At 39.6% G+C, this 27,999-nt stretch overlaps 1 protein-coding gene across 1 annotated transcript; it reads right to left on the bottom strand.

Moving 5' to 3' along the window:
* Positions 1 to 10: 10 nt before the first annotated feature.
* mnb (minibrain) lies at positions 11 to 27,739 on the bottom strand. The gene is made up of 8 exons (XM_066733144.1): positions 27,589 to 27,739; positions 15,329 to 15,558; positions 8,742 to 8,910; positions 8,501 to 8,668; positions 8,128 to 8,414; positions 7,876 to 8,022; positions 7,363 to 7,795; positions 11 to 4,824 (listed from the first exon to the last, which is right to left on the bottom strand). Exons 1-8 carry the CDS (start codon positions 27,737 to 27,739, stop codon positions 4,373 to 4,375), a joined length of 2,037 nt encoding a protein of 678 aa, XP_066589241.1. The 3' UTR covers positions 11 to 4,372.
* Between the last annotated feature and the right edge of the window lie 260 nt (positions 27,740 to 27,999).

The following is a 27,999-nucleotide window of genomic DNA, read 5'->3' as shown; positions in this document are numbered from 1 at the left end:
ACAGCAAAAGTGAAGATGTGTTTGTTTATTATTAACCTTATGTAATATCGTTTCAAATTCTCAATTACAATATTATATATAATTATAATAATAATCATCATAATATGACAATGTATACATGTTAGACACAACTTTTTTTCCTCATCCTGTATGGAGTTTTATTAATTATTCTTTCATCTTAATAAATCGGTTTTGTTTCTTAATTCAGCTTCTTTATAATTCATTCTTTATATTTTATCCCGATCGGTTCGTGCCATCGACAAACGAGACGTATTTCCATATTTATTTGTTTGTTTCGTTCTTTCATTGTTTGTTTTTAATTATTACATTCTTATAAATCACTGGCACGGTACTTTTCAGGCATTATCAGTCGTGTTATAGTATATTTTCTGAACACAATGTTTTTACATATGACGTTAGGAAACTTATTTTATTTTATTCCGGTCGCAATATGTTTCAAACATTTTTCAACTTCTATTTCATTCAATAGATAAAAATCATCTAAAACGACGTATGTATGTATGTATATGTATAGATGGTGCACGATAAAAACTAACAATGATTTTTAGAATGCAAAAAATTCTTTTTTTCTCTCTAGCTCTCATCTCTTTCATCTTCATCATAGCAAAACGTTCTTAATTCCAAACTAAATTAATTCAATTATGGTTGAATGTGCGCATATGTAACTGTATCTCTTTATAAAAATTCATGCTGTGGGACATTCTTGTTTACATTACAAATATTAGCATTGAAAGAAGAATTTCTAAATCGAGAAAAATTATTTGAAACATAAATCGCGAATGGTTCTTAATCTATGTAAATGTATACACCTCTGTTGTTTGCTAATTGGCTTAAATACTCTGCATTTTGCGACAACTGTTGGAGCGGACAATCTTTCTTTTTTTTCAAGGTTGTAACTGTGTCATAAAAGAACATTAATTATATAAACTACGTATAGAGAAGCATTTATCGTTTAAATGAATTTCAATAAGTCTAGCAACAAATAAATTTTGTCTAAGTCCAAATGAATTCTAAGTAAAGAGATTTTTTTTCCTTTCTCTATCAAAGATTTATTATTTATAATTTTAACATGTTTTCTTTTTTATTCTCTCTCCCTCTACTAATCTCTCAAAATTAAAAATTTCTTTCCGAGCCGTGCCCATTTTAAATTCAAGACTTTCACTGAACGAATTGGTTAACACAAAAAAGAACAGACTGATCTTATACAGTAAATCGTACAAGCTAGGTTAAAATCAATGATCGTCCAGATAAAAACAGCTAAAAAATGCTTTGCCAAATGTGCCCAATAGCCGGTTAACGTTTCCCATAATCTCTTTTCTATACGGCTCGTTAAAAATATTGGTCGAGTATGAGAGAAATAATTACTTCGATTAATTCGTTTATTACTATATTAGAGATATAGAGAAGTCCTTGGTATTATGCGAATATACATATATATGTATATTGTAGACTGATAAAATCTTGTAAAAATTCTCTTCAACCGACTGATGGGCACCGCGTGGCTTAACAACAGCGTGAATTCGGAAGAGGCTCGTGTAAAACCACATAGTATCTATGTTTAGATAGAAAGCTGATTTTTGCCGTTTTCCTGGAGAATGGAAGAATGCCAAAATTTGTCAGAGAAAATCTTGGAGCTTCTCTCGCAGGGCCATTCTACCCTTGGGAAATACACCATACATAAAGCGCGACGCGCGATTCGATCGTTCCTCGAACGTTTCTCAGCGTTCATCCGTTCAAAATGATAATATTTCGTTACATCTATTAATTTTTCTCTTATCTCTTTTTCTTCGAATAAATCACGATTTCAACATAATTATATGTGTATATATATAATATATATTTATACATATACTTCATTTTTATTACACAAGTATCCCGTACTTGCATTTAAAATCTCTTTCCAACTGATTCTGTTGTCTTTCGTGAAACTGAATTTAAGTCTAAGAATCCTAACAAAATTCTTCTGATCTATAAGAAATACTTCTAGAGAGTTTCGTATAAAAATATAGAAATCAAAAGATTCGTTAAGTAATTCTTAATAAACAGAATGAGTGAGAGAAAGATGGGGAGAGAGAAAGAAAGATTATACAAAGCTTCTACATCTGCGATTAATAGTTAAGTTTCCTGAATACCGAAGGATAATAATAAATTTTTTCGTAAAAATTACATCACATTCGAGAAATGCAGATTTCATATTACACAAATTTTCATAAAACTTCATACGAAGCTTATCGTCACAGTCGTACGAAAAATTTCGTTAATGATAGTTCAAAAATGAAATCCTTGTAAAGATAGGCAAAGAATGAAAAAGGATTCTTTCGGTAGATCATTAGATTTTTACGGATAGTTCTGTCAATTGTTTACGCGACGTCCTAATAATTTTCCTCCAGTTGCGCAAAACATTTTACTTTCAGGTACTATACTACAATGATTGGTAGCGCGTAGAAAAAGAAAGGTCTCACATATGTACGAGAACATACCAAATCATTATTGGAATTATACATAAAAATCTAAACGGTACATAGGAATTCAACTTTTCACTCGAGGATCGAATATCGAGCACCATATGATTCGACGATTTTGCTCGAGGGACAAATGCCAAGTACGAAATAAACCACAAATGAAATATCATGAAATCTATCATATCTTGCTCTCTCCGTGTGTCTTTTTCTCTCTCTCTCTCACTCATTCTTTCCTTCCAATCATAATTGGCATTTATTACTTTTTCATGCAAGCAAGAAAATCTTCGAATTAAAGATAGACGAAAGATGATATGTCTTTCTGTCTCATTTGTATTTTCAATCGTTACATATCTTTCGCTTCTTCGAGGCAAGCAGTTGAGTCTCAGTTTACTAATTTCTACGTTGAGGATCGTTACGCTTTGCTATCTGAATAAAGTTTGGTTAAATGAACAAAAAAGAAAAATGGTGCCTGTGCAGCAGCTGGAGGTAGCCGAAAGTAAGCGCGGAAATTTCTTTGTTTTTTCTGAGCAAACGGCAAAAATCAATAACAATTGGAAAAAACGTGTGTAATGCGAATACGCTCTTGTTTATCATAAAGTATCTAGTTTTTTTTTCGTATGATTATACCATCTTGATCGATCTTACTGTATACTGTGTTTGTTTTCTTTAAACTTTCTAGTAACTGCATTTATGTATAAATATGTATTGTTTGTTTTTAAGCCGCGCAAGCCTCGTTTGTTTAAAGTCCAACTAATCGGCAACAAACCGACGTTTGCAGCTTCTGGTGGTATTCCATTTTTGCGTTTCGTAGTAAATAAAAAGAGTCCAGTTTACATTGTGTGAATTTTCTCCTCGCACTTAAAAACTAGAACTTTAAAGCTGCACTCTTATCATTCACCTAAATGTATGGTACAAATAACTAGCATTCAACTCGACTGGTTGCTCGCAATTACTTACTAACCGTTTACATTCGTGACATCGTGTATAAAACTCTATTGGAGTACATGCTTACATTGGTAAATTCTTATATTCCTTCAAATTTATGTCGTAATAATAGTAAATTATCACTTTTTTGCTCTCTAGGCCACACAGTTTTGGTCGCCGAAAGTTTATTCATTATTTATCATCGACTAAACTGCTTAGAACGTTTGTTGAAAGGGAAAAGGACCGTAAAGGCCAGCTGGATTCCATCCTCACTAGACCGTGTTTAGTCCATCCTTTATGAGTTTCAACAATCTTCCCTACTTACATATCCATGCCCTCTGCCAAAGGGCCAGTCAGCTTGATAAAATATTAACTAAAAATTCATTTTCGACAGCTTCCTTTCCTTCTTCTATACGAGTTACTCTCGTCATCGACCATCTCGTCTTTTCAATAAACTAGTCCTATCATCGTATTTCGAACCTCCAATTCACTATGGTAACAGTATTAGTACCGTTTTCCTTATTTCTTCCGGGTACGTGAAATACGAGGTAACGTCCGGTTTAGCGCCGAGCTACTACCGAGCTATCGTCCACGACAGTCTCAGGGTATAAGCAAAATCCCCACCGCTTTTTTCGAGGTCTCCTTTTACGCAGTTTCACCTCGCCAATTGTGGCCCAGCCTATCCCTCTCGGGCCTTCGAAGGTCCACCGACGCTTTTCTCGGTCGAAAAGAGACGCACGTTCGCTGTAATTTTTCCCTAACGTTTCGCTACAACCGCAGCTTGCTCCGGTAACTCCAACGACTGAAGACACCGTTGCTCCCTACAGTTCTTCGGAAACTGATCCTCGATTCATCGACGTCGAAATGGCTGCAAGTTGGTGCAGCGACTCGAAGAGCAAACGGAACACGTAGCTCGAGGACGATTCTGTCTGTTCTGGGTTAAGCTTGGTGTGCTTGTAACAGCTTCAGTGGATCGCAACGGGACTCTGCTGGACGCACACGCAGCCCCTTGGACTGTCGTCTCGCTCGGGGTCTCTCTGCTTGTTCGTGGTAGTCGACGGTTGCCTCACGTGACCGTCTGTCGACGAGTAACCGTAGTTGTAGAAATTCTGCTGTTGAATCATTGGAGAACTCATCATGGCTGGCAGGTGCGGTATGCCGGGCAGGATGAGAGTATTGTAGGGACCCAGGGAGCTCGGCAGCAGCGAGCTGTCCATCGACATGGGTCCGGATGCCGAAGATGCCGTTGCGTAGCTCGATGTACTTCCTCCTCCGGTGCCTCCTGTTACAGCTCGGCGACCCGTGGAGTGCCTAGGTGGTGACTCGCACTCCATCGGCTGGTACCCACTCACGCTAGACACTTGCATCAGGCTACTGCTGCTGCTGCTACTTCCCTGTCCAGACATGGTTACCAGTCCTGTGAATTCCAAGTAACACATTATAACTAATATCATTTTTTCCCCCCTGATAAGTCTCAAAGAGACTTCTCTCGAGACTGTGGCCAGCTCTTGGAAAATTGTTTCAGCTTTTATCACTACATTCACTCTGTTACTTCTATAGTACTACATTTAGAGATAATTTTATCCAGATAGAAATAATATTCCAAGTGTGGCGCACAGTCGACTATCGCTATGATAAATACTAGGAGATTTCAAATTACTACGGGGACATTATGTCAGGCATCGCAATCCAAGGCTATCACCCCCTTTTTTCTAGCAACACACTGATCACTAATCATAGAATCCTATACACTTAGAAATGATAGATCGTATAATAGTGCTATGCAGAGCAAAGAAGAGAGAAGAAAGAATAGTAACTTATAAAGAAAAAGAGAAAAAAATGGGAAAACCCTTAGCAAAGAATGAAAGAATGGGATAGAGCACGATGAGTTATTGAATACAGTATGAAAGTAAATGTACATGATACAAGACGCTGGTCTCTAGTGGAAGAAGAGACTTACATTTGAATGATAAAATACAGGAAAGAAAATTAATGCTTTGCGTTGCGTTGCTCATGGGAACAGTTCAGTCACAGAAATACTCAAATTCCAAGTCCCATATTCAACTTAGACGCACTTTGAGTGCGCGAATTGAAAGCGGCTAATACATGCAATAAATTATAGGCCAAAGACAATCAAGTGACACTGGTTTTTTACAGAAAGAAAATCGATTGTTACAAATGCAAAGAACTCAAATGCTGGAATATGTATAATTGGTACCAATCTAAATTTCATCGTTCGATCAAGAAACGTTAATTATCCATGTTTGGATAAGAGTTTATTAAGCATGTTCCAGCGATTGATTGACACATTTCATGATTCCTATAGAAATTATTGTCAATGACTCGGACAGCGACTAAAGTCTAAAATGCTGAGAGACTGGGAAACACATGAAAAGAGAAAAAGAAGGAGGGATTGAAGAGAGAAAAAGGAAGAAGAGAATATAAGAAAAAGACTGGCATCACTGACGAGAGAATGGAACTAACGGGCTAGCAAAGTTCATCCGCGTCCCATTCTGGATCCTTGAAAGCAAGCAAAGGCTTCGCACAATACATCCGAGGCCAGGGAATGATTATCAGGGACGTCGTTGGTAATTTAGCTTCAAGGATTTTTTGTCAGAGCTCGCTATGTGTGTTAGTAAGATACAAGATCAAGAGGTTCGCTTTTATAGGATTTAGAGGATGTTTGTGACCAATTTAAAGCAAGCAAGGCTTCGCGCAATACATCCGAGGCCAGGATTTGATTATCAGGGACATCGTTAGTCATCTAGCTTGTAGGATTGTGTGTTAGACAGAACTTACTTATGTTAGTAAGTAAGATTAGGGTTGGGGCCTAGGACAGGTCGTCGCCGCCCCGCGGATACGACAGTCATCGAGCCACGTACTGTCCCCCCATCATATCTACGGGCAACAACAACAAGTTTTGTTTAGTTTGTGCAGAGAATAACAATCTTCGCTTAATTCCAATCGCTCCCTCATTCCCCTCCCCACCATTTTCAACCTCCAAACCCTTTCTTATTTTCTGCACAAAATAAAACCTTCCTATATTTTTTTGCATTACAGTGAAAGCGTTCGTTACTCTGCTTCTCTCCAAGACATTTAAATTTGTTTTTTAGTTATACTCTTCAAGGATTTCGTTATCGATGCTCGATGCTTCTCGTACATCGAGTGCCGTTGGGTAAAATGTAACAAGGACTTTCACTGCACTTTGAGCATGGTGTGAGATTGCGATTAGTAATTAATTAAATCCCTAATAATATATCAAAGAGTAAAATGAATACAATATATTAATCTCGATGAAAGAAAATATGCTTGGCTACTTGATAAATAAAAAAGTTCGTTTATGGTGATTCCCTATCGCTTAAAAGATTTGCTTGAGGAAAATTACAGATTCGATACTCTCTAGTGATGAAACGAACTTCCCAAGTATAAGAAAACTAGTAATGATGGTATGATGATTGAAGTAAAGCGACATCGAGCCAGGTATCTTAAAACAGAAGTCTCTCACGGCCAATAATATTCTATACAGCTAGTAAATAATAAGCCTATATTTATATTTCTTTATTATTCTTTTGTATATCTCGTAGACTCTCGAGGAAGACCCAGAATTTTTAACGTGCTACATATGCACTGTGCAAATTTTCTTCTTCGAGAACTACTGGCTGAACGGTGCATTTTAGACAGACAGATATTTAACGAGAATGCTCCAACGCAGAGAATTAATCCCACAGCAGAGCTTTGTCAGGCATAGCATGAAAATAAATCGTTACCATTGTCGGTAGTAAAATGGACCGTTAGCCACGGAGCAGTCGGTTAAGAAGTACCATGTAATCGTTAGATTCTTCTCAACTTAGTTTATAGAGAGAAGGAAAGTGAGAGAGTGAGAGAGAGAGAGAGAGAGAGCAAGAGAACAGAATAGAAGACGACAGGGTATTACGGCTCGATCAGAGGATCTTACCATGATCCTGGCTAAGTGGCCCAACAGCCGGGCTAGTATTTGCGCTATTGGCAGCGGCTATGTTGGTGTTGGTCCCCTCGTCGGCGGTCCTTTTGAAGAAATTGTGCTGCAGCGCGTAATACGGCGTAACCCTCGTCTTTGGATCGAAATCCAGCATCCTGAGGATCAAGTCTTTGAACTTGAGATAGTCGGAGATCGAGTGACCAGGTTCATTGACCCTTCGACCTCCAGGGCCTCCGCTTTCGACGCCCAAAATATCGTGTAACCGTCTCGTACCCGGAGGCTTGTACTTCTTGCCGTCCTTAGACTTTTTCAACACGTATGTGCCGTCCGTAGGGACCTTGTCAAAGTACTTCCGCGCTTTGTGCGCTTGGTCCAGTATGTGCTTAGGCGGCATGCCTAACACCTCGACGATTTTGTTCATTTGATCGACCTGCAAGGAAATTCTAGCTAGTTAGAGATACGTTCTTTGCTTCTTCCATGCTTAATATATATATATATATATCACTTTACCTCATTGGCCCCGCTGAACAATGGCTCTCCCGTATGCATTTCGACCAAAATACATCCCAGGCTCCACATGTCTATCGCAAGGTCATAAGGGATTCCTAGTAAGACTTCCGGTGATCTATAGAACCTCGACTGAATATACTGGTATATCTGTATACAATGAGCACATAAGAAAAAAGCAGTGGTTGAAATTAATTAACGAGTCGGTTGCTCGACTGCCTCGCGAAGATAGCTCAGGAATTTTGTTTTACTTACCCTCTGGCCGAGTTGACACGAACTACCGAAGTCAACAATTTTTATCGCGCTTCGTTTAGGATTGCACAAGAGAATGTTTTCGGGTTTCAGATCACAGTGAATGATGTTCAATTCCGGCGTGGAGAGGAACAGGAGGGCAGTGCACAATTGCTGTGCAAACTTTCTTGTGAGGTTTAACGAGACCCCACGGAAATTCGTATTTCTAAGTAAATCATAGAGATTGTAAGATAGCAGCTCGAATACCAGACATAAGTGATTCCTCCACATAAAATGCCTCTTCAGTTTAACTGCAGGGAAAAATTGTGATAATTACAAACCCTCTGTCTCTCATTAATTTACAATAATCGATCACCCACTTCCCCTCCACACCTACCTATATAATACTTGTTGTCGGTATCCGCTCTGTTCATCATTTCTAATAACCTAACTTCGATTTGCGCTTGATTAAGGAAAGGTTTCTTGTTCTTAATTATTTTTATTGCCACCTGTATCTGTTCTTCGTGATCAAACGCTTTTACTACTTGGCCGAAACTGCCTTTACCTGTGGGAACAAAAATAGAATTAGTCGAGGGCTCGCAACAGTTTTGAAATTAATTTGAGAAACGGCGGATTACCTATTAACGAATCGATTTCATATCGATCGAGGAACTTTTCCCCATTCTTGATGATGTAATCATGATTATCGTCATCCCAGCCATCGTTGTACAGCTTCCTCTCCTTTTTATGCGAACCGTCTTCCCCTTGCATTTGTTGTGCTCTTCTCTTCTTCTTCGCATAATAGACCTGAAAACACGTTTCTCGTTAGTACCTTTTTAATTAAAATTTCGAATAATTCTACAAAATGCCCAATTTCATTAACAAATACTGTGCATCAAAAATGACACAGGGGGCTTTTATTAAAGGGTCTCCTGGCATCCCATTCTACATTCGCATACGCTTCGCGTGGTGTTGCGTGGTTCACCAAAGTCACGAGACACGACCTACCCCACGTGATTCTGGCAGAGAACCACAGATCAATTCCTGCTTTCGCCTGATTAAAGGAGCATACCCCACAAAACTCTCCATAATCCATCATTCCACCCAAACAAAATTCAAAAACCTCCAACATCAAAACCACGTTCCAAACAAAATTCCCGATCCACACTAAAAAAAACTCTAAAATACCTAAAATCCAGTCCCAAAAAAAAACCCCCAAAAATTCTTCAACAATATTCCAATGTCCTCCTCTTATCCACACTGTTTCCATAATTTCACGTTACATAGTAGAAGAAAAATGCATGGTCGACCAGTGGCTCTATCTGAGTAGAGTTTGGAGGAAGGAGGGTGGAAGCAAGCGAGGAGAGTCACGAGGTGGCTCTGTGTGTTATCTAGGAACGAAGGAGAGTGGCTCGTGGGGTAAAGCTAGGTAATATCGAGAGACTGTATGGAGGACCAGGACAGGATTCTTTTTCTTTGGGGCTGCTGGGTTTGGGGATTCTCGCAGCGTCTAGGCTCGAGACTCGAGCCACTGAGAGATGTACAGATATAATATATATATATATATATATAGAAAGAGAGAGAAACACAGGTAGTTTCATCCTTGTCCCACCAACGTCCCCGGTGCTTCTGGATCGGGAGGGGGAAGGGTAGAAGTAGAGGGGTGGGGAGCCTGCTCTGTTGCCTGGCTGCTGAGAGAGCAGAGCGAAGCACACAGAGCGAAGCAGACGAAAGCACCGAGCAGCGCTGCTACCAGTCTCTGTTGCTCTCTCGTTTCTGTTGCTATGCGCGCGAGTGCATGGGACCGGCCCCATATGGCGCGTCGTTCACAGCCAACCTCGCCAAAAGCAGTCCAGGGACACTTGGTCGGACACGCTACGTCCTCGACTCTGCCAACTTTCCTCCTCTTCTCTTCCCTTTGCGACTTTTCACTCGTCGTTCGCGCCTTTCCTCGCGCATTCTTTTCAATCGGCTCGCTGTAAATTCCTCCGGCACGACTCGCCGAGTAATCGCTTTTTTCTCGTCGCTGGGGCCTCGAGACGGTTTCGATAAACCGCGAGCCTCGCGTGGACGAGAATTTGTATAATGAGAAATGATCGGTGATCACCGTTATAGTATGTATGTATGTGTGTGTGGATGTACAGGTGAAGAAACGTAGAACGTCAGCTGATCTTGCGCAGCACTCGAGGCTCAGGATCGAAGTAATGTAACGATTTCTGAAGGTTCAATTATTTTTGTGCGTCGTTTCCTTTGCAGAATTTATTCGGTACGCATCAGAGGTTAACGTGAACTAGGTTTTGTTGGGGTTCGAGGATTCGAGCTTCTCTCGTAGGCAAAGGGTAACGAGATACTCTTGTTTCAACAACGACAAGATCGACCGGTTATTTGAATCGTTCAGTAGGTACCTATTCTCTCTCTCTCTCTCTCTTCAGGGGTCGCGTTATAGTTTATAGCTTCCCAGCTCTTTTGGAGTGCTCCTCGATAGGCCTCGAATTTTTCTCAAAAATGGCAGCAGTCTTACTTTCGATTATTTACAGCTAGCTGAACTCTATTCGATCCTCGAATAATTCAACGCTGCAGCTACGAGGTCACGCATTGATCCAGGCTATGTCCTCCTTGTTTCCTCTTTTTGTTTGTTAGGCGGACGAGTCAGCTGGACCCCTTCCGTGGGTTATAAATTGTTTCGATATAATTACGGTTTTAGGTTGGATTATTTACGAGTAATTGCGGGGTTTTATAGATTAATTTATAGTGCAATGAGAAATGTTCGGTGGTTCAAAGGTCTTTGAACATTTTTTTTAGTCTAAATTGTCTCTATTTTTTGTTTTTTATTTATTGAATCAGCCGAGCATTTCCTTTTGGCTCCAAATTATATGATTATAATTACAGAAGACTCGCATCGGATTATTTACAAGTAACTGAAGTTATTTATAAATAAACCTAAACTACATTAAGAAAAATTTGTCATTGGTTCAAGTCTTTGAAAAAATGGTTCTCAGTCCAAATTCTCCCTCCTTTTCATTTCTTATTTATCGAATCAACTGGACTCTTCCATAGGCTCCAAAATCGTTTATCCCTAATTACAGGAGACTCGCATTGGATTATTTACAAATAACTGAAATTATTGATAAATTAACCCAAACTGCAGTGAAAAAAATAATCCATTGGTAAAAAAATCATTGAAAAAATGTCTCTTATTCCAAATTCTCCCTCCTTCATATTTTCAATTTATCGAATCAGCCGAGCCTCCGCACGTCCTCAAACTGTTCTCCAAAATGGCAGCAATCTTACTTTCGATTATTTACAGCTAGCTGAACTCTTTTCAATCCTCGAATAATTGAACGCTGCAGCGACGAGGTCACGCATTGATCCAGGCTACGTTCTCCTTGTTTCCTTTTTTTATTTGTCGAGCAGCCGAGTCAGCTGGACCCCCTTCCACCCCTCCTCGCAGCCGCCCCCCTCCCTCGAATCCAGCTTACCCTCGTGCGCAATTTTCACACGTCCATCCTCCAATCGTTAAAATTCATTTTTCTGCCTCGACTATTATAAATTGCTTTGGGACAGCTTGGAAATGTTTCTGCGAGATTTCTTGCAACAGAAACCTCGCGCGCTGCTTCTGACGTGATGTTGCGCCGGAGTGTCCAAAGGAAAGCCGATAAACCTGGCAATTTTCTTCCGTGTGAAAACGCGATCCACGCTGATAATTAAGTTTGTCCCGCGGCGTTTTCCGTCGAGTTGCCGTATCTTGTCGAAGAGAGAGAGAGAGAGAGAGACGTAGACGTTGGAGCGTTGTTTTCTTCGCGTCGAGTGGGGATAAAAGCGAGACAGTGATATTGTAGTCTTGCGTTTTGCCTGTCGCTTCATTCATGACTCTCGCTGTACCCCTCCTCCTCCTCCCCTCCTCTTCCACACTCCTCGTGTCACCGTTGCTGCTACTCCTGAAACTAATCATTTCTATTTATACCTGTCTTTCACCCACGCTTCCTAAACTTTTCGTATTCTTTCTCTTGTATTATTATTACTGGAAATTTTGATACATCTTACTCTCTCTCCAGCACTCGTCTTATTGATGATTCCAATGATAAGGTTGATTTTATCTCTCCCGGATTTTGCTCCTCTTCCTCTCTCGCCCTTCTGCTTTATCTCGTAGCCTGCAAGTTTTCCTCTCGCTCGTGAAGAAGAAGAGATAACGCGCACCTTTATGGCCACCTCCTTCCCTCCTCGGACGTTCCGTGAGGGAAACAAGATTTGGGCATGACAAAATTCGAGCCGAAATTCTGACTCAGCGCGAGCAACGGTCAATGGAAAGTTTTGGTAACGCCGTCAACCTTCGGATTTGCCTCGTTTGACAACCCCAGTGTCTCTTCCGTCAATCCAGGCAGCTTGCAACGTTGGAACCTTCGCTTGATATATTTCGATTATGTGTTTTGGGTTTTTCCTCAATACTTCCCTTTTTTCTTTATTGATATTGTCTTTCATTTTATGAAACGACAGGTCTTTTTTGGTTTGTTTCAACAATGTTCAAGGTCAATCCATCAGATTTATAGGAATACTTGAACGAATGTAGAACAAAAACTAAAAGAACCAATACTCAAGAAAAAAAGTTTGAATTTTCCTTATTTTGATAATCCTTGTGTCTCTTTTCCTTTTTTTCTTTAGTAATATTGTCTTTCATTTTATGAACCGACAGGTCTTTTGGTTCGTTTCAACAATGTTCAAGGCCAATCCATCAGATTTACAAAAATGCTTGAACGAATTTAAAACAAAAAACCAAAAGACCCAAAACTGAGAAAAAAAAAGTTTTCAATTATCCTCATTTTGATAATCCTTCTGTCTCTTTTTTCAATCCATCCAATTTACAACGTCGAAACCTTTCTTCAACATACATAAATTATAACACACCTCGCATTTCCTCAATTCCACTTTCTCTCATCCTGACATTGCCCTTCGCATAAACATTCCTTAACAAAACAACAAACTCCATATCTTGTGGTCTATTCAAAAATGTTCCAGACTGATCCATCGGATTTACAAAATTGCCTGAACCATTTTGAATGAAGAAACCGAAAAATGTAATATAAAAAAAATCTGAAGATTCCTTCGGATCCAGCAAATCAAACATTTCTTCATACAATAGACTCGATATAATCAAAAATTTACAATTGGTTGATTAATCGAAAGCTAGAAAATTTGTGTTTGAGGAGAGAAAATATAGAGAGTGAGTGTCGAGTGTTAGAAATGACAAAGTGAAAAGAAGTTTTTCCGTGACAAAGTTTCACAGCAGCAGAAGGTGAACGTTTCTTCTATCGTTTCGGCTCGTTCTCTCCTTCGCGTGGCACTCTCCCGTTATTCCGTTTCCTCGGCGACGCCGCAAAGTCGGTACGACGACAGTTTTGTTCTCGTATATATGCTAAAACCTCTCGCCACTTGTCCATTGTTCCTTCAGCAGTTGGCCATTTCGATTGATTTTATTGCTTCTCCTTACTTTCTTTCCTTCTTCTATCGACAGTAGTTGTTGTCAGAAGAATTCTTGAAATTGGTGGAAGGCTGGAGCCGATGATTTAGCGGTGTGACGTTGATGAGCGTTGGAGAATAAGGGGAAGGGGGGTTGATGTGAATAGCATGGACAATGCAGTGGAGAATCACATAGTTTCAAATGGCTTTCTTAGTTTTCTTCTTAATTGATTCTAATTATGATTTTAGAAAATTCTTGAAATAGAAGACTGTGATAACAATTTAGCAAAGTGGCGATCGTTAAGAAAAATTTTCCACAAGTTGAAGAATTTTCTCAATGTTGATGAAAGTGTCAGAGTGGTCAAAATATGCAATTAATTATGTAGCTGAAGAATCAGTATATACTAATCTTCTGCATTAACAATATTTATTGCAAGAAAAATTCTTGGAATTATTAATTGACTAAATCCAATGATTCTCTGATGTGACATTGATGAGAGCTGCAGAGTAGTGGACATAAGCAAATTTCTCAATGATGACAAAAGTTGCAGAGTAATAAAAAATATGCAAATAGCATTAATCATTCAACTGCAGAATAACCATATCCCAATCTTCTCACATCAACAATATCTATCGCAAGAAATACTCTTGAAATGATTAGAAGACTAAATTCAATGATACACTGATGTGACATTGGTAAGAGCTGCAGAGTAGTGGACATAAGCGAATAGCATGGACAATGTAGCTGGAGAATCTTTATAGTCCAGAACGATTTACTTAGTTCTCGTCCTTATTAATCAACAACAATAGTAAATTTATACAATTCTTCAAACGAATAGAAGACTATGATAACAATGTAGCAAAGTGACGATTTAAAAAAAAAATTATCCACAAATTGAAGAATTTTCTCACGTTGATGAAAGTCGCAGAGTGGAAAAATATGCAATTAATCATTCAACTGCAGAATAACAATATCTTAATCTTCTCGCATCAACAATATTTATCACAAGAAAATTACTTGAAATGATTAGAAGACTAAATCCAATGATTCTCTGATGTGACATTGATGAGAGCTGGAGAGGGTGGACATAAGCGAATTTTTCAATGTTGATAAAATTTGCAGAGTAGAAAAATATGCAATTAATCATTCAACTGCAAAATAACCATACCCCAATCTTCTCACATCAACAATATCTATCATAAGAAAAATTCTTGAAATAATTAGAAGACTAAATCCAATGATCCACTGATGTGACATTGACGAGAGCTGGAGAGTAGTGAACATAAGCGAATAGCACGGACAATGCAGCTGGAGAATCGCTATAGTCCGGAACGGTTGGCACCTGAGCACATAGTTAGAGTGGAGTTGCATCGATGGATATGCAGAATTCCAGGATCGATGGACCGTTGGAATTCAATGGACACGATAGCTCCATGCCTATCTCACTCCTAGTCACTCTCCTCATTCCCATCGCACTTTTTTCCTCCTGCTGGTATAATTATCCACCCAGTAAATAAACAGGCTTTGCTTGATCTATCAGGAAGAGATCTGTTGGATGAATTCCTGAGACGTCATAGGAACGTTGTAAAAGCATCAGTGGCAGTACGAAACAACAGGTGGCAAATTCAGGAATGGGTGGAAAGAATATGATCTGACCATTCGTCTTTAGTTTTGCAATTTCTCTCTCTTTCTCTCTCATAAAAATAATCTAAAAAAAACATGATTAGTATCCCCCCCCCCCTATAAAAATTTAACAAAAAATAGTCTCACCTCGTTGATGTGTTTGTAGGTTTTGATAAGGTCGACACTGAGCTTCCTGAGGGGTGCAGTTGCAGGGTCGCGAAACCTGTGGGGTATCCTGGCCTGCATCGCGTGGATATCGGCGGGGGTTTCCTGGGGAATGCCACCGCCCCCGCCCCCGCATACCGCTGGGGGCAGAGGCTCCTCGGCCACCAAACGGCCGTAAAGGGGCGCACCGCCCGTCCCCGTCCTCCCGCTCACTGCAAAATTATACAAACAACGATTAGTCATCGATCGCTCTCCCAATGAATTCTCCAACCCCCCCCCCCCCCCTCCACCCCTCCTCCTCTTCTTGGTGTACGAGCGGAATAAACGGGTGGACACGTGGAATGGACAAGAACGAAGAAAGAGGATGATCGATCCTGGGATTTATTTGCTACAGCCGAGGATGCGTTTGATGTAATAATGAATTTTTCTGACCAGTCCTGAACGTAAGGTGAAAATTCAGTGACTATCTCGCTGGTTTTGAGCGAATGATCGATGGGAAATCTTCCATCTCTTTCCCTCTTTTTTATATATATGTAAATATGGTGGCTGACAATCAGGTGTTTACAACGTTAAGTAACGGTACAGTAATATTGTTTTTTGTTATGTTTGAATAGTGTGTTTTGGAAGGGTTTAAATAAGTTTTTTTTTAAATATTTTTTAGTGGGAGAACTATGTACTTGTATTTTTTTTTTTTTTTTTTGAGGCAATTGTGATTTTTGGTGGGAATACATAAATGCAATAACTGGCAATTAAATGTTTAAAAAATGGTGTAATTGTAAAGTAATCTTGTTTGGTATTATGTTTGAATAGTGTGTTTTGTAAGGATTTAAATAAGTTTTTTTTTGAATATTTTTTAATGGGAGACCAATGTACTTGTAATTTTTGGTGAGGATACGTAAATGCAATAACTAACAATTAGCTATTTAAAAAATTGCGTAATTGTAATTTGGTTTTTATACTATTTGGACAATATCTTTTGGCAGAATTAAAATAAATAATTTTATTAGAATATTTTTTAGTGGGAGACTAATGTACTTGCATTTTTTTTAAGGGCAATTGTACTTTTTAGCGTGGGTACATAAAGGCAATAACAGACAATCAGCTGTTCACAAAGTTACGTAATTACTTTGATACTCGACCGAGCAGAGTATGTTGGTTCTTTGGAGAAAAAATTTCTCTCCTTCTATATTTTTTTCAATTGACTATTTGTTCTTTAATTTACTACTCCAAAATGAGATTGCAAATGTACGGCTTAAACGATAAATATCTCGAGGATATATTTAGTATAATAATGAATTTTGTTAATTAATCCAAAACTTGCAGTAAAATTTCAATGATTCTGTCGTTTTAAACAAATGATCAATGAAAAATATTTATCTCACACACACAAATACAATAGCTGACAATCAGCTGTTCACAAAGTTACGTAATTACTTTGATACTAAACCGAGCAGAGTATGTTGGTTCTTGGGAGAAAAATTTTCTCTCCTTCTGTATTATTTTCAATCGACTGTTTTTTTTAATTTACTACTTAAAAATGATATTGCAGATGTAATACTTAAAAGATAAATATCTCAAAAATTTATTTAGTACAATAATGAATTATTGTAATCAATCCAAAACTTGCAGTAGAATTTAAATGATTTTGTCGTTTTAAATAAAAGATCGATGAACAATATTTTTCTCTCACACACACACGCACACATACATATATATATAGTAGCTGAGAATCAGCTGTTAGCAAAGTTACGTAATGAGTTTGATACTCGAGCGAGCAGAGTGTGTTAATTCTTGTGAGGGAATTTTTATCTCTTTCTGCGTTCTTTTTCAATCTGCTGCTATTTTTGGAAATTTGCTGGTCGAAGAGGGTAGATGCGGATATAGGGACGAGGGGTTGAGGGGATAAGTGACTAGAGGATGAGGTGGAGAGGGACGGGGTTGGGCTGCTGCTGCATATCGGAAAGTGGAGCCGGCAAGGCAGGAAAGCTCTGTTTGAAATGTAGGCCAGGGCGCGGTTGAATGAAAAAAATATCATTCATTAACACGCTCGGTCAGTGACTCTCATTTACATGTTTGTCGCCCGGACTAATCGATGCGTTATCAAATGTGATTTTCTCTCTTGTTAGTTTTTTTTTTTTTTTTTTTTCAAAAATTTGGGTGAATGAAGATTATGTGGAAGCAGAGAGTGAACAGGAATGCATCCTGGCGATATTGTACAAAATTTAGGATATTGATGAGGAATGCAAAATTATTCTTTGGATCAAATGTGATTTTTTCTGTTGTTAATTTTTTTCTTTTTCAAAAATTTGGGGGAATGAAGATTATGTGGAAGCAGAGAGTGAATAGAAATAATGCATCCTGGCCATTTTGTAAAAATTGTAGGAAATCGATAAGAAATGCAAAATTATCCTTTGGGGATTTCTTTTACTTTTTTTTGCCAAAAGTGTAGGGTGAATGAGGATTATGTTGAAGCAGAGAAGAAACAGGAACGCATCCTAACGAGATTGTGAAAAATTGTAGGATATCGATAAGAAATGCAAAATTATCCTTTGGGGATTTCTCTTATTTTTTTTTTTTGCTAAAAGTATAGGGTGAATGAGGATTATGTTGAAGCAGGGAGTAAACTGGAACGCATCCTGACGAGATCGTCCATAATTTAGGATATCGGCAAGGAATGCAAAATTATCCTTTGGATCACTCAAATGTGATATTTTTTCTTACTATTTCTTTTTTTTTCTAAAAATTTGGGGTGAATGAATATTATGTTGAAGTAGAGAGTGAACAGGAGCGCATACTGACGATATCGTGAAAAATTTAGGGCGTCGTTTGTTAATGCAAAATTATTCTTTGGATCAATTAATTGTGATTTTCTCTATTACTATTTTTTGTGTGTTTTTTTTTTCTAAAAATTTGAGGTGAATGAATATTATGTTGAAGTAGAGAGTGAACAGGAACGCATACTGACAATATTGTGAAAAATTTAGGGCGTCGTTTCTTAATGCAAAATTATCCTTTGGATCAATAAAATGGTTTTCAGATATTTATACTTTGACGATATAAAAACAAGTTTTTTGATTTCGTACTGCAACTAAGATTTTTTACTGAAATTATTTACAGCTGGTTATACTATATAAAATACGATGTCGGTATTGCGAACAATTTAGAATGTCGATATGGAATGACAGATTATCCCTTGGATCGATCAAGTGGATTTGAAATATTCCTACTTTGCCATTGGTATAGAGGTGCATTTTGAATTTTTATGGCAAATAAAATTGTTAATTAAAATTATTTACAGTTGCTAATACTGCGAAAAGCATGGTGCTAGTATTGTTAAAAATTTAGGAAGTCAATGCGGAATGACAGATTAATTATTCTTTGGATTATTCGAGTGGATTTCAAATATTTTTACTTTGTTGTTTATAAAAGATGAATTTTGAATTTTTATAGCAATTAAAATTTTTGATTAACAGGAATTATGGTTGCCCGTACTATAAAGAATTATGCTTGTTTATAAGATATACATACGATTAGTACAATGACAAATTTATTATATAGATATCGAACAGATTATCCATCGAAGCAATAAAGTAGATCCCAGAAATTTGCAGTTTGTAATTGAAACAAAGTTGCATTCTGTATTCTTAAACATAATTTAGTTGTTTATACTATATAGAATTATGATCTGATATATCATATAAACACACACACACACACACACCACAAATTCTATCATAAAGAATTTACTATATAGATATATAGCAGATAATCTATTGAATCAAAAAAAATTTTACAGAAATTTGCAGTTTGTCATCGGAACAAAGTAGTATTCAATATTTTTACGTCAAATATGGTTGCTTATACTATATAGAATTATCATCAGCTATATAATATAAACTCAAACCATATTATAAAACATATAGAATATAGTCACAAAACAGATCACTCTTCGAATCAATAAATTCGATTCCAGACATTTATAGCTTCTCATCGTAAGAAATTTGCAATTCTGAATGCTTTCGGCAACTAAGCTGGTTAATTAACATTATTGAGGGCTGCTTTGCCACATTGAATATATATAATCCTCCACTGTACAATGTGTACACGTAACGTTTGCTTGCAGCTGCAGAGTGGTGATTTTTTTGTTTCGTTCGGATTGCAATCGGGCAACAAAGTGCAGTTTGCACCTGGTGCAAGCAAGCAGCAACGTGGGCCATCTGTCGCCGAGAGCCCTTGTTTCTAGCGACGAAGGTTGCAATTTTCGACGGTTATGCCATGCGGTCCCTTTTACGATGGATAATGAGATTTCGATTTCTTCCTACGATAATTAGCCCTTTTACTGCTATTTTTTTTTTACACTAACTGGTTTGAGACCAGCTACGCAAGTTGAGAACCGCAGCGGCGAGGTCACGAAAGGCTGACATAGGCTTTGCGATAGCCAGCAGCACGCATTCCGCTTCATTCATGCTTCTTGATCTACCCCGACGCCACCCCCGACTTGCTTGCGTGAACTACCGTTCTGCATATTTTCCCTCAGTTTCCGTTTCGTCATCTATAATATGCATTGCATTATTGTAGAGATTTGCTTGATATTGTCCACTGGAATATCAATCCACAATTTTCACGGTTTCCTTCATATCAAACTGGGAAATTGGCAAATTTTTTCAACTCCAAATAGCCTTGTCTATTTATTTATCCTGTACGCAGTAGTAAGATCAATTGGATCTACGAAATCTACCAGATTTTCATAAACCGGTTACTTCATTATACGTAGTTTACATATTTTTTCTTTGTTTCTGCTTCGTTATCCATATTATCCTTCTTTTTATTCTAAATATGTGTTCGATAAATTCCATTGCAATATCAAGTCTTACAATTTTCATAATTTTCTTAATATCCAAACTCTGAGAACTGGTAATTTTCCACTTTCAAACAGCCTTGTTTCTTCATTAATCTTATTCACAGCAATAAGATCAATTGGATCTATGAAATCTACCAGTTTTTCACAAAGCAGCTATTCCGCTGTGCATGGTTCACATATTTATACCCTGTTTTCTCCTAGTTACCCAAGTTATCCTTCTATTGACTCCATAGCCTAACTTGATATTATCTCCTTGAATATCAATCCTTACAATTCTCTCAATATTAAAATTCATAAAACTGGCAATTTTCACCTTGGATCAGCCACATATCTTCCATAAAAGAATATCTGGCAACGAGATCAATTGGATCAATGAAATCTATCAGCTTCTCACGACTCAGCCACTCTACTGTTTATGCATATATCAAAGAAGGATAACAACGAAGGTGACTACTCGAGCACAAAGATCAGCTCGATACATTCCACTGGAACATCGAGTCACAATAGTCAGAGTTTCCTCGATAATGAAACTAGAAAACCTGGCAATTTTTAATTTCCAATCACCCACGTTCCTTCATCAATCCTATTGGTATGGAAACAAGATCAATCGGATCTATAAAGTCTCGAATTTTTCAGGAACCGGCTGCTCCAGTGTACACGTTGCAAGGAAGGATAAACGATGATGGGGAGGAGTACTCGAGTGCAAAGTTTCCTTCAAGATCGGTTCGTAAGTACAAAAGTGTTTCAGCTGTCTTTACGCAGCATCCTTTTAAGCAGGAACGTCGGGTCTTCTCCTCTGGCACCTTTAAGTACCATCGTGAATATTTTCCCTGGCGGCGTTTCGATGGAGACCTTACGAACCATCGACGTATCTCTTTCTCGTCTTTTCTCTTCTCACAGAGTGTCTAGAAAGAAGGATAAAATGTAAAAAAGTCAGAATGATCGTGTTCCACGAGTGGGAATGATTTAACATGAAAATTTGGCTGTGATCGATATTTTAATATTATTTATAATTGATCATTCGTCACTCACGTACATCGCAGTTTCCATCCCTCCTCGAGTGGTACAATTTAATGGTCTCCGCCGGTTTGGCATTAACCCGTGTGCGCCATCCAAGAAGTCGCGTGTCGCTGACTTGGATTGATAGGAAATTGTACCTTGCCACACGAGGAAGTAACGATACTTGATTAATTGGCAGAAATAACAATTTACATCCAGCTCCAATTTTTGCTTCCACCAGTACCTTTTCTCATTCTCCCTTTTTTACAGCATCTCGATAAATCTCCTATAAACTGCTCATTATACGCTATTTCCTTCAATTAAATTTCCATAAAATTGTCCATTCTCTTTGTTCCCATGGTCGCTGGTTTGCCTCTAATGTGCACGACGTTTCATCGCGTCCATAAAATCCCATTATAAATGGTTAATAGGTCTCTTTTAATTCACTTTGCACGCGTACATTCGTGATATTGATCTCGCTGGTTGATTTCAATGATTTTTGCAATTTTTAAAGCTCTTTGTCATTGGTAACAGTGTGTTTACGAGGGGTGAGAGATTTTGGGTTGTAGAAATGGATGCTTGGGTTGATCCAGTTTCGAAGGTGTTGCTTTTTGGATGATTTAGAGCGAAACAGAAAGGAGAGACAGCGAATAATGCAGAACGATGGAGAGAGAGAGAGAGAGAGAGAGAGAGTGAGAGAGAGAAAGAGAGAGAATATAACAGTGTATTCGAGCGAGAACGAAGAAACGATCGTCGATAGAAACATTCACTTGCGTTGATCTAGTTTTCAAAGTGTTGCATTTTGGATGTTCTACAGCGAAACAGAAAGAGAGGACAAACAACTATAAAAAAGAAGAAGAAGAATGTAACATTAATTCGTGAGAATGAAGAAATTTTAGGCAATGGAAACAGTCGCTTGCGTCGATCCAGCTTCAAACGCGTTGCATTTAGGATAATCCACGCGGAAACAGGAGGGAAAGAGAGGAAGAGCAAAAATAAAAAGAGAAGAAGAGTATAAAATCGCATTAGTGAGAAAGAAGAAATTTTAGGCAATAGAAATATTCGCTCGTGTCGATTTAGTTTCGAAGGTGTTGTTTTTCGGCTGGTCTAAAACTAGATAGAAGCTGAGAAGAGGAAGGGAGGGGGGGGGGGTTGAAAGATAGAAAAATAAAGAAGAGAGAGAGAGAGAGGAAGAAAACCGAAGTTGGGAGGGGAAAGAAGAGAGAGGGGGGGGAGGGGGGAGATTTAGGCTATAGGGAGCATCAGAAGGCGCGAGGAGGTATCCTGGAGGACGATGGCACACATAGGACGAGGAGGGAGAGGGGAGGGGGTAGGGAGCGAGCGAGCGAGCGGCGCAGGAGGGGGGAACCGGCATAGCAACAGAAAGACCGCCTCGAAACGAAGAGCGGCGCGCGACGCAGCCAGCTGAGCGCCAGTGCTTGGCGCTCGCTGCTCCGTCCGTGGCCTCTGCTGTGCTGACGCCTGCCACTGCTCGCAGTGCCTCGGCTTCTGCCGCTGGACGATGATTCGCGAATTCTCTCTGCAGACGCACGGACTACCCTCCCCCCCCCCCCCCCTCTCCCTCACCCAAATCGTCATCGTTTCATCGGACGCAAAAACCTCGCTGAGAAAAATTACAACCTCCTCGATCATAACAATAACAAACCTGGCGAAACTCGAGGCGGATAAACGTAGAGCGCGATCGAGAGGTAAATCGAGCAGGAAAATTCGAGAAGCGGACTGGTCGAGATTGCGGCGGAGATTCGGGATGGGAGGAAAAGAAATTTAAGATGGGAGACAATGAGGGATGGAAAGGGACTAGGGGTTATTCGGTGGCGGATGGAAGGAGCGAAAGGGAGTTTCAGGGATGGATAGTCATGGGTTTGGGAAGACGGTGAGAAGAGACCGGTTGAAGACGCTTGGTGGAATCGGAAATATAGGGTCAGGGTGGCCGGACGGAGACGGATTTGGGGAAACGGAGATAGTTTGGTGAAATTGGGGGGGGGGGGGGGGGTTTGAGAAAGAGAGAAAGATGTGGGAAAATAAATATAGACATAGAAATTTAGAAGAGGAAGAGTGAAATTTGAGCGAGCATCGGATACAGAGAGAGAAAAGCGGGTTTAAGCGAGACGTCGGACGCTGTGAACGAAGAGTGGAGAAGAGAAGGGAAGAGAAGAGTGAGAGAAGAGGGGCTGGCAGGGAAAGAGAGAGAGAGTAAAGTCTCGTGTATTGATCGTCGTGTCGCACGGGGGTGGAGCAACCGACGACCCACTGGCTGGTCTGCACTCTGCCTGCCAGCCGAAGCTTCCGAGGGTGCCTGTGTGTGAGCGTGGCACAGTCAAGGGTGGTGGTGGGAGCCCTTCGAGAAAGGCCCTATATACAACAGATCCCTGCTTGCTGCATCCTGGACCAAACTCGAGAAACGCAGCTCCCTTTCCACCCCCCCCCCCCCCCGAAACCGTCAAGGCCGAAATTTACATGAATCCTACGCGCGATTTACCTCGAAAGAAATTTTCCACCGCAAAACAATTTTCCCTTTCGACAACCTCGTCATTCGCCGTAAGAAAACCAGCGAAATTCCGTGAATTTTTGTAGCAACGCGTTGGAAAGCAATTAAAAGAGTCGAGGATCGTTGTTTAAGGTCGGAACCGTTTGATCGACCGGAGGTCGATACCAGAGACGAGTCTGATACAGCTGATGAAATTTGGCAAATTTGGCCCGAACGCTCTGGGTCGAAAGAGGGAACTCTCTCTCTCTCCGCGGTGGGGTCAATGACCCTTCGAGAGGAAATCAGCCCGACGACGCAGGGAGTTCGATGTGTGTCGATTACTCAAGAATAGCGGATCGAGTTAATTTCGATTTAATTAAAAGCTCGCAATCATTACTGGATATGTGGCCATCGATCGGATTAGCCGAGATGGATTAATAGAGTTAAACGATTCGACTGGCTTAACTGGCCGGAACAACTCGGCCAAATTAATTTCTACAGTTTATCGAAATCATTCGAGAATTTCTATTGGCTCGATCGTCCGTCCAATTGCCCAATTATTCGGACAAAGCTCTCTGATTCGGGATTAACCAAGGAGATTGTTAATCGAGCCTCTTTTGTTTTCTTCTCCCACCGTCTATATATATATATATAGATGCATAAACAAAATCCTGTCGAGGTCCGCAATGGAGGAGGTCCTCTTCAACTGGACGAAATCCTCGCGCGATTCCCCAGGACTTTACTCGCTCAACTTTTGCACCAAGGAGAAACTTGGCGTGTAACCACCTCTCGCGAAAGACTCCAAGTTCGATCGTAAAGGTCGTCGACCCCAAATATACTCGTGATTCACGACTGCTCCCTCTATCCACAAGTGGGACGCACATGTATCCAAGCTTTTCACACCTATTTCTTCATTGGTCTTCGGACGATTCCTCCGTGTGATTGTTCGATTAAGGAATTCATGTTTTTCCTTCTTCTTCTTCTTCTGATTTGATGTATCCATTGTCAAGTGGTGGCCGTTGTTGGATCGTGGATGTAACTGCTGGGTATTGCTCGAGTGATCCAATTAAAGTGCTCTATTATTCCTGTCGAGTCTCTCTGGTCTCCAAAGCGAACTGATCCTTCCTCTTGTTTGGCAAATTAATCCAAGATACCTTGGGCCAACGCGAGAATGCCTCGTGGTCAACTGTCTTCGTTTAATATTTTTATTTCAGCTTTAGCTAGTATGTGTGTGTGGTTAGAGAAATTTGTAAGGTTTTTCACTAAAAACCGAGGGATTCCTCTTATTTTTAGTGATATATATTTTAATAGGAAAGAAATGATTTTCTTGCCTAATTAAACAGTAAATATCCAATCAGTAGTTTTAATGCTTTGAGAACAAAATCCAATTGATTTCTATTGTTTTTATGGTACAAAAAGCAATAGAAAAAAAAAAATTCTAGATAATTATTCAGTAAAAACTGAATTTTAAAATTTAAGTCCTTTAAGAAAAAAAGAACATTTTTAGTTTTTAGTTATATAATATAAAATAGAAAAAAATCATGCTAGATAGTTAACAAATAAAAAACGATTAATAAAATATAAATCCTTAAATAAAAAAGAATCTGGTGTTTAGTGGTATATAAAACAATGGGAGAGGAAGAAGCGAGTCCAGTGAAAGAGACGGATGAAAGGAATGATAGTAGTGGAGGGGGGAGGGGGGGGGGGAAGAATGGCGATCCACTCAGCTGATGTCTACCAGTGCAGAGCTTGCCTATCCGACTTACGCTGCTCCTACGGGATTCCCCACACATATAGCATACATATATGCTATATCTATAGGAAAGCAATTTAACCGAAATTCCCACTATCAAGACTCTATAATATTTTATCTCAAGGATGATTGTTCGTTAAGATGGAGGCTCGTTGTTCGAGTGGAGCAAAAATTAAAGACAAAAACGAGTCGATGAACTTTGAGATTTTTTAATCGTTGATTGGATAATTGGTAAAAATGGTTACTCGCGTTTGGTATAAAGCAATTTATCTAAAACTCTATAATATTTTATCTCAAAGATGATTGATCTTTAAACCGAGGACTTGCTGTTCGAGAAAAGCTAAATAATAATAATAATAATAACGAGTCGATGAATCGCGAGAGATTTTTTAATCGTCGATTGGACAACCGTTCAAAATGGCTTCGCGCGTTTAATATAAAAACAATTCATGGGGAAATTTATATTTTATTTAGACGGTTATGATTCGTTAAACCGGAGGATACGACCGTTCGAGCGAAGAAAAAATTAAAAAGACAACGAATCAGTGAATATTACAAATTTTTTCAATGGTCCGTCGTACAATGGTCCAAAATGACTCCTCGATTTAAATATAAAAACTGTTTATCCGAAACTCCCACTATATCGAAAAACTAAAATATTTTATCTCAACCGCAATTATACGTTAAATCGTGGGTTCGTCGTTCGAGTGGAGCAAAAGTCAAAAATACAACGAGTCGGTGACCGGTGAGAAATCTTTGAATCGTCGAAGAGTCGTCGATCAGGCAATCGTCCAAAATGGCTCCTCGCTTTCAGTATTTTTCCCTCACGTATTCTGCGCTGCGGAAGTCGACACTGACGAGGAATGTACAAGAAAAAAAAGGAGAGAGAGAGAGAGAGAGAGAGAGACCGAGGAGGAGATAAAGAGAGGTAAGGTAAGGTAAGTGAAAGAGGGAGGGAGGGGGGGGGGGGAGCGTCTAGGGAATTCGTGGTTGGACGAAGAATGGCACGCGAAGGCGGATTTTAATGCGAGCACTTTAAGTAGCCGGCAAATTGCCGCATAAAATGATTCAATATTGCGTCTTCGCTTGCACGGGACGACGGTAAGTAGGCGGACGTATATCGCAAATGATTTTTTTGCCAAGCTGATTAAATTTCAAGGAAATTGTGCGAGAAGCATCGATCTTTGCTCTTTATCGACGAATTCAGAAATTTAAAGATGTAGTTCGTGGAATTTCGCTTTGGCTTAGCTAGTATAACAAGTTGAAATGAGAAAAAAATGTTTGGTTGTTTATGATCAGTCGGTTCAAGTAAATATTCGTCGAACTTCATTCTTATGGTGTAATATTAAAGCTATAATTATTTTCCTCGAAGAGGTATTTCTGTGAATCAAGCAAAGTGTAAACAACAAAATTGTATTCAATTGATTTCAAGAAATATTTTCCTCGGTTTATGTTTGTCTCATTTCAACTAATTGCACCACTTCGGTATTACGGCGAAAAGAAACAAAACATACAGTTATATCTGTTAGTTTGATGTTTTGCTGGCGTTTTTTCTATGTCTCCCTTGATTTATTTATTTTTCGAGGGAGGCCCGGCCCTTGTACAAGAAAATTATTTTTCTATTCCAATCCATCCTTTTCTCTCTTTCGCTCACTCTCAGTCGAATCCTGTTCGCGTGCCGATCGGCCGCCAGGAGAAACAGAACGTGACCATGTTATTCTCGTCTGCGCTGTAAGAGAGAGAGAGAGAGAGAGAGAGAGAGAGCAAGCGAGCAAGATCCTAAGTATAGGAGATCGCGGCGCGTTGTGCCGTGTCTCCCTGGCTGCTGCTTAAAAATACGTCACAGACTGTTTTGAGAGAAAAAGTGGTTGATTTCCCAAACGACGATTCGACCAAATGGAAAAGCGCGCAGCTGTTCTCCAATTATCCAGAAAGAAATGAGCATCTGCGAGGAAGCTAATATCTTATCCAGCTGCTAATTTGGTCTTTCCTAGTCCATGGAGCTTCCGATCGTAAAACAATAATGCACCTGCAACTTTCCTCTCTTGCGGACGGGCTAATTAAACTAATAAAAGTGGAGTAATTTACAGGTGGAAAGGGGGAGGAAGAGGGGCATAGAGGGAAGGGAGAATAATACATACATTGTTGCTTGTGCCTGGACTCCATGAGGATCATTTGTTCGTGTTTGTGCCACGCAGCGTCGGTAGTGTCGGTTCCAGCGATGGGCCTCGCACCTGCGGAGGGAGGTTGCACACCCCCACGACCCCCGCCTCCCCCACCCCCATACTCCATACCTCCGTGACACCCTACCTCCTTTCGCGTCTGCCCCCGGCAGTCCTCAGACGCTCACAACAACATCAGGCACACGCCGCCAACCCTCTCAACCACCACACCACCCCCACCCACCGTCACACTACCACTAACTTCACTGCTTTCACAAACACACCACCAACAGCAGCGCCGCACTTCTCTACTCCCCCCTCCTACTGTCCCCCTACGACGACTTTTCACCCCTCGCGCTCTCCACGATCCTTCAATTTCACCTTCGCGTC

The sequence above is a fragment of the Prorops nasuta genome, unplaced genomic scaffold, assembly GCF_024137725.1.
Source record: "Prorops nasuta isolate Cenicafe-Biocafe unplaced genomic scaffold, Cenicafe_Pnas_1.2 PNAS00010, whole genome shotgun sequence".
Classification (NCBI taxonomy): Eukaryota; Metazoa; Arthropoda; class Insecta; order Hymenoptera; family Bethylidae; genus Prorops; species Prorops nasuta.
Note: the sequence above shows the minus strand (reverse complement) of the source record. Positions and strands in the feature narration are given on the sequence as shown.

Bases quoted from the DNA above. Each gene is read 5' to 3' on its own strand.
- mnb (XM_066733144.1), bottom strand. From the start codon at position 27,739: ATGGAGTATGGGGGTGGGGGAGGCGGGGGTCGTGGGGGTGTGCAACCT. The intron at 15,559-27,588 runs GTATGTATTATT...ATAATTTTGCAG, and splicing joins GTCCAGGCACAAGCAACAAT to TGAGCGGGAGGACGGGGACG. The intron at 7,796-7,875 runs GTAAAGTGATAT...ATTTCCTTGCAG, and splicing joins TGTTCAGCGGGGCCAATGAG to GTCGATCAAATGAACAAAAT.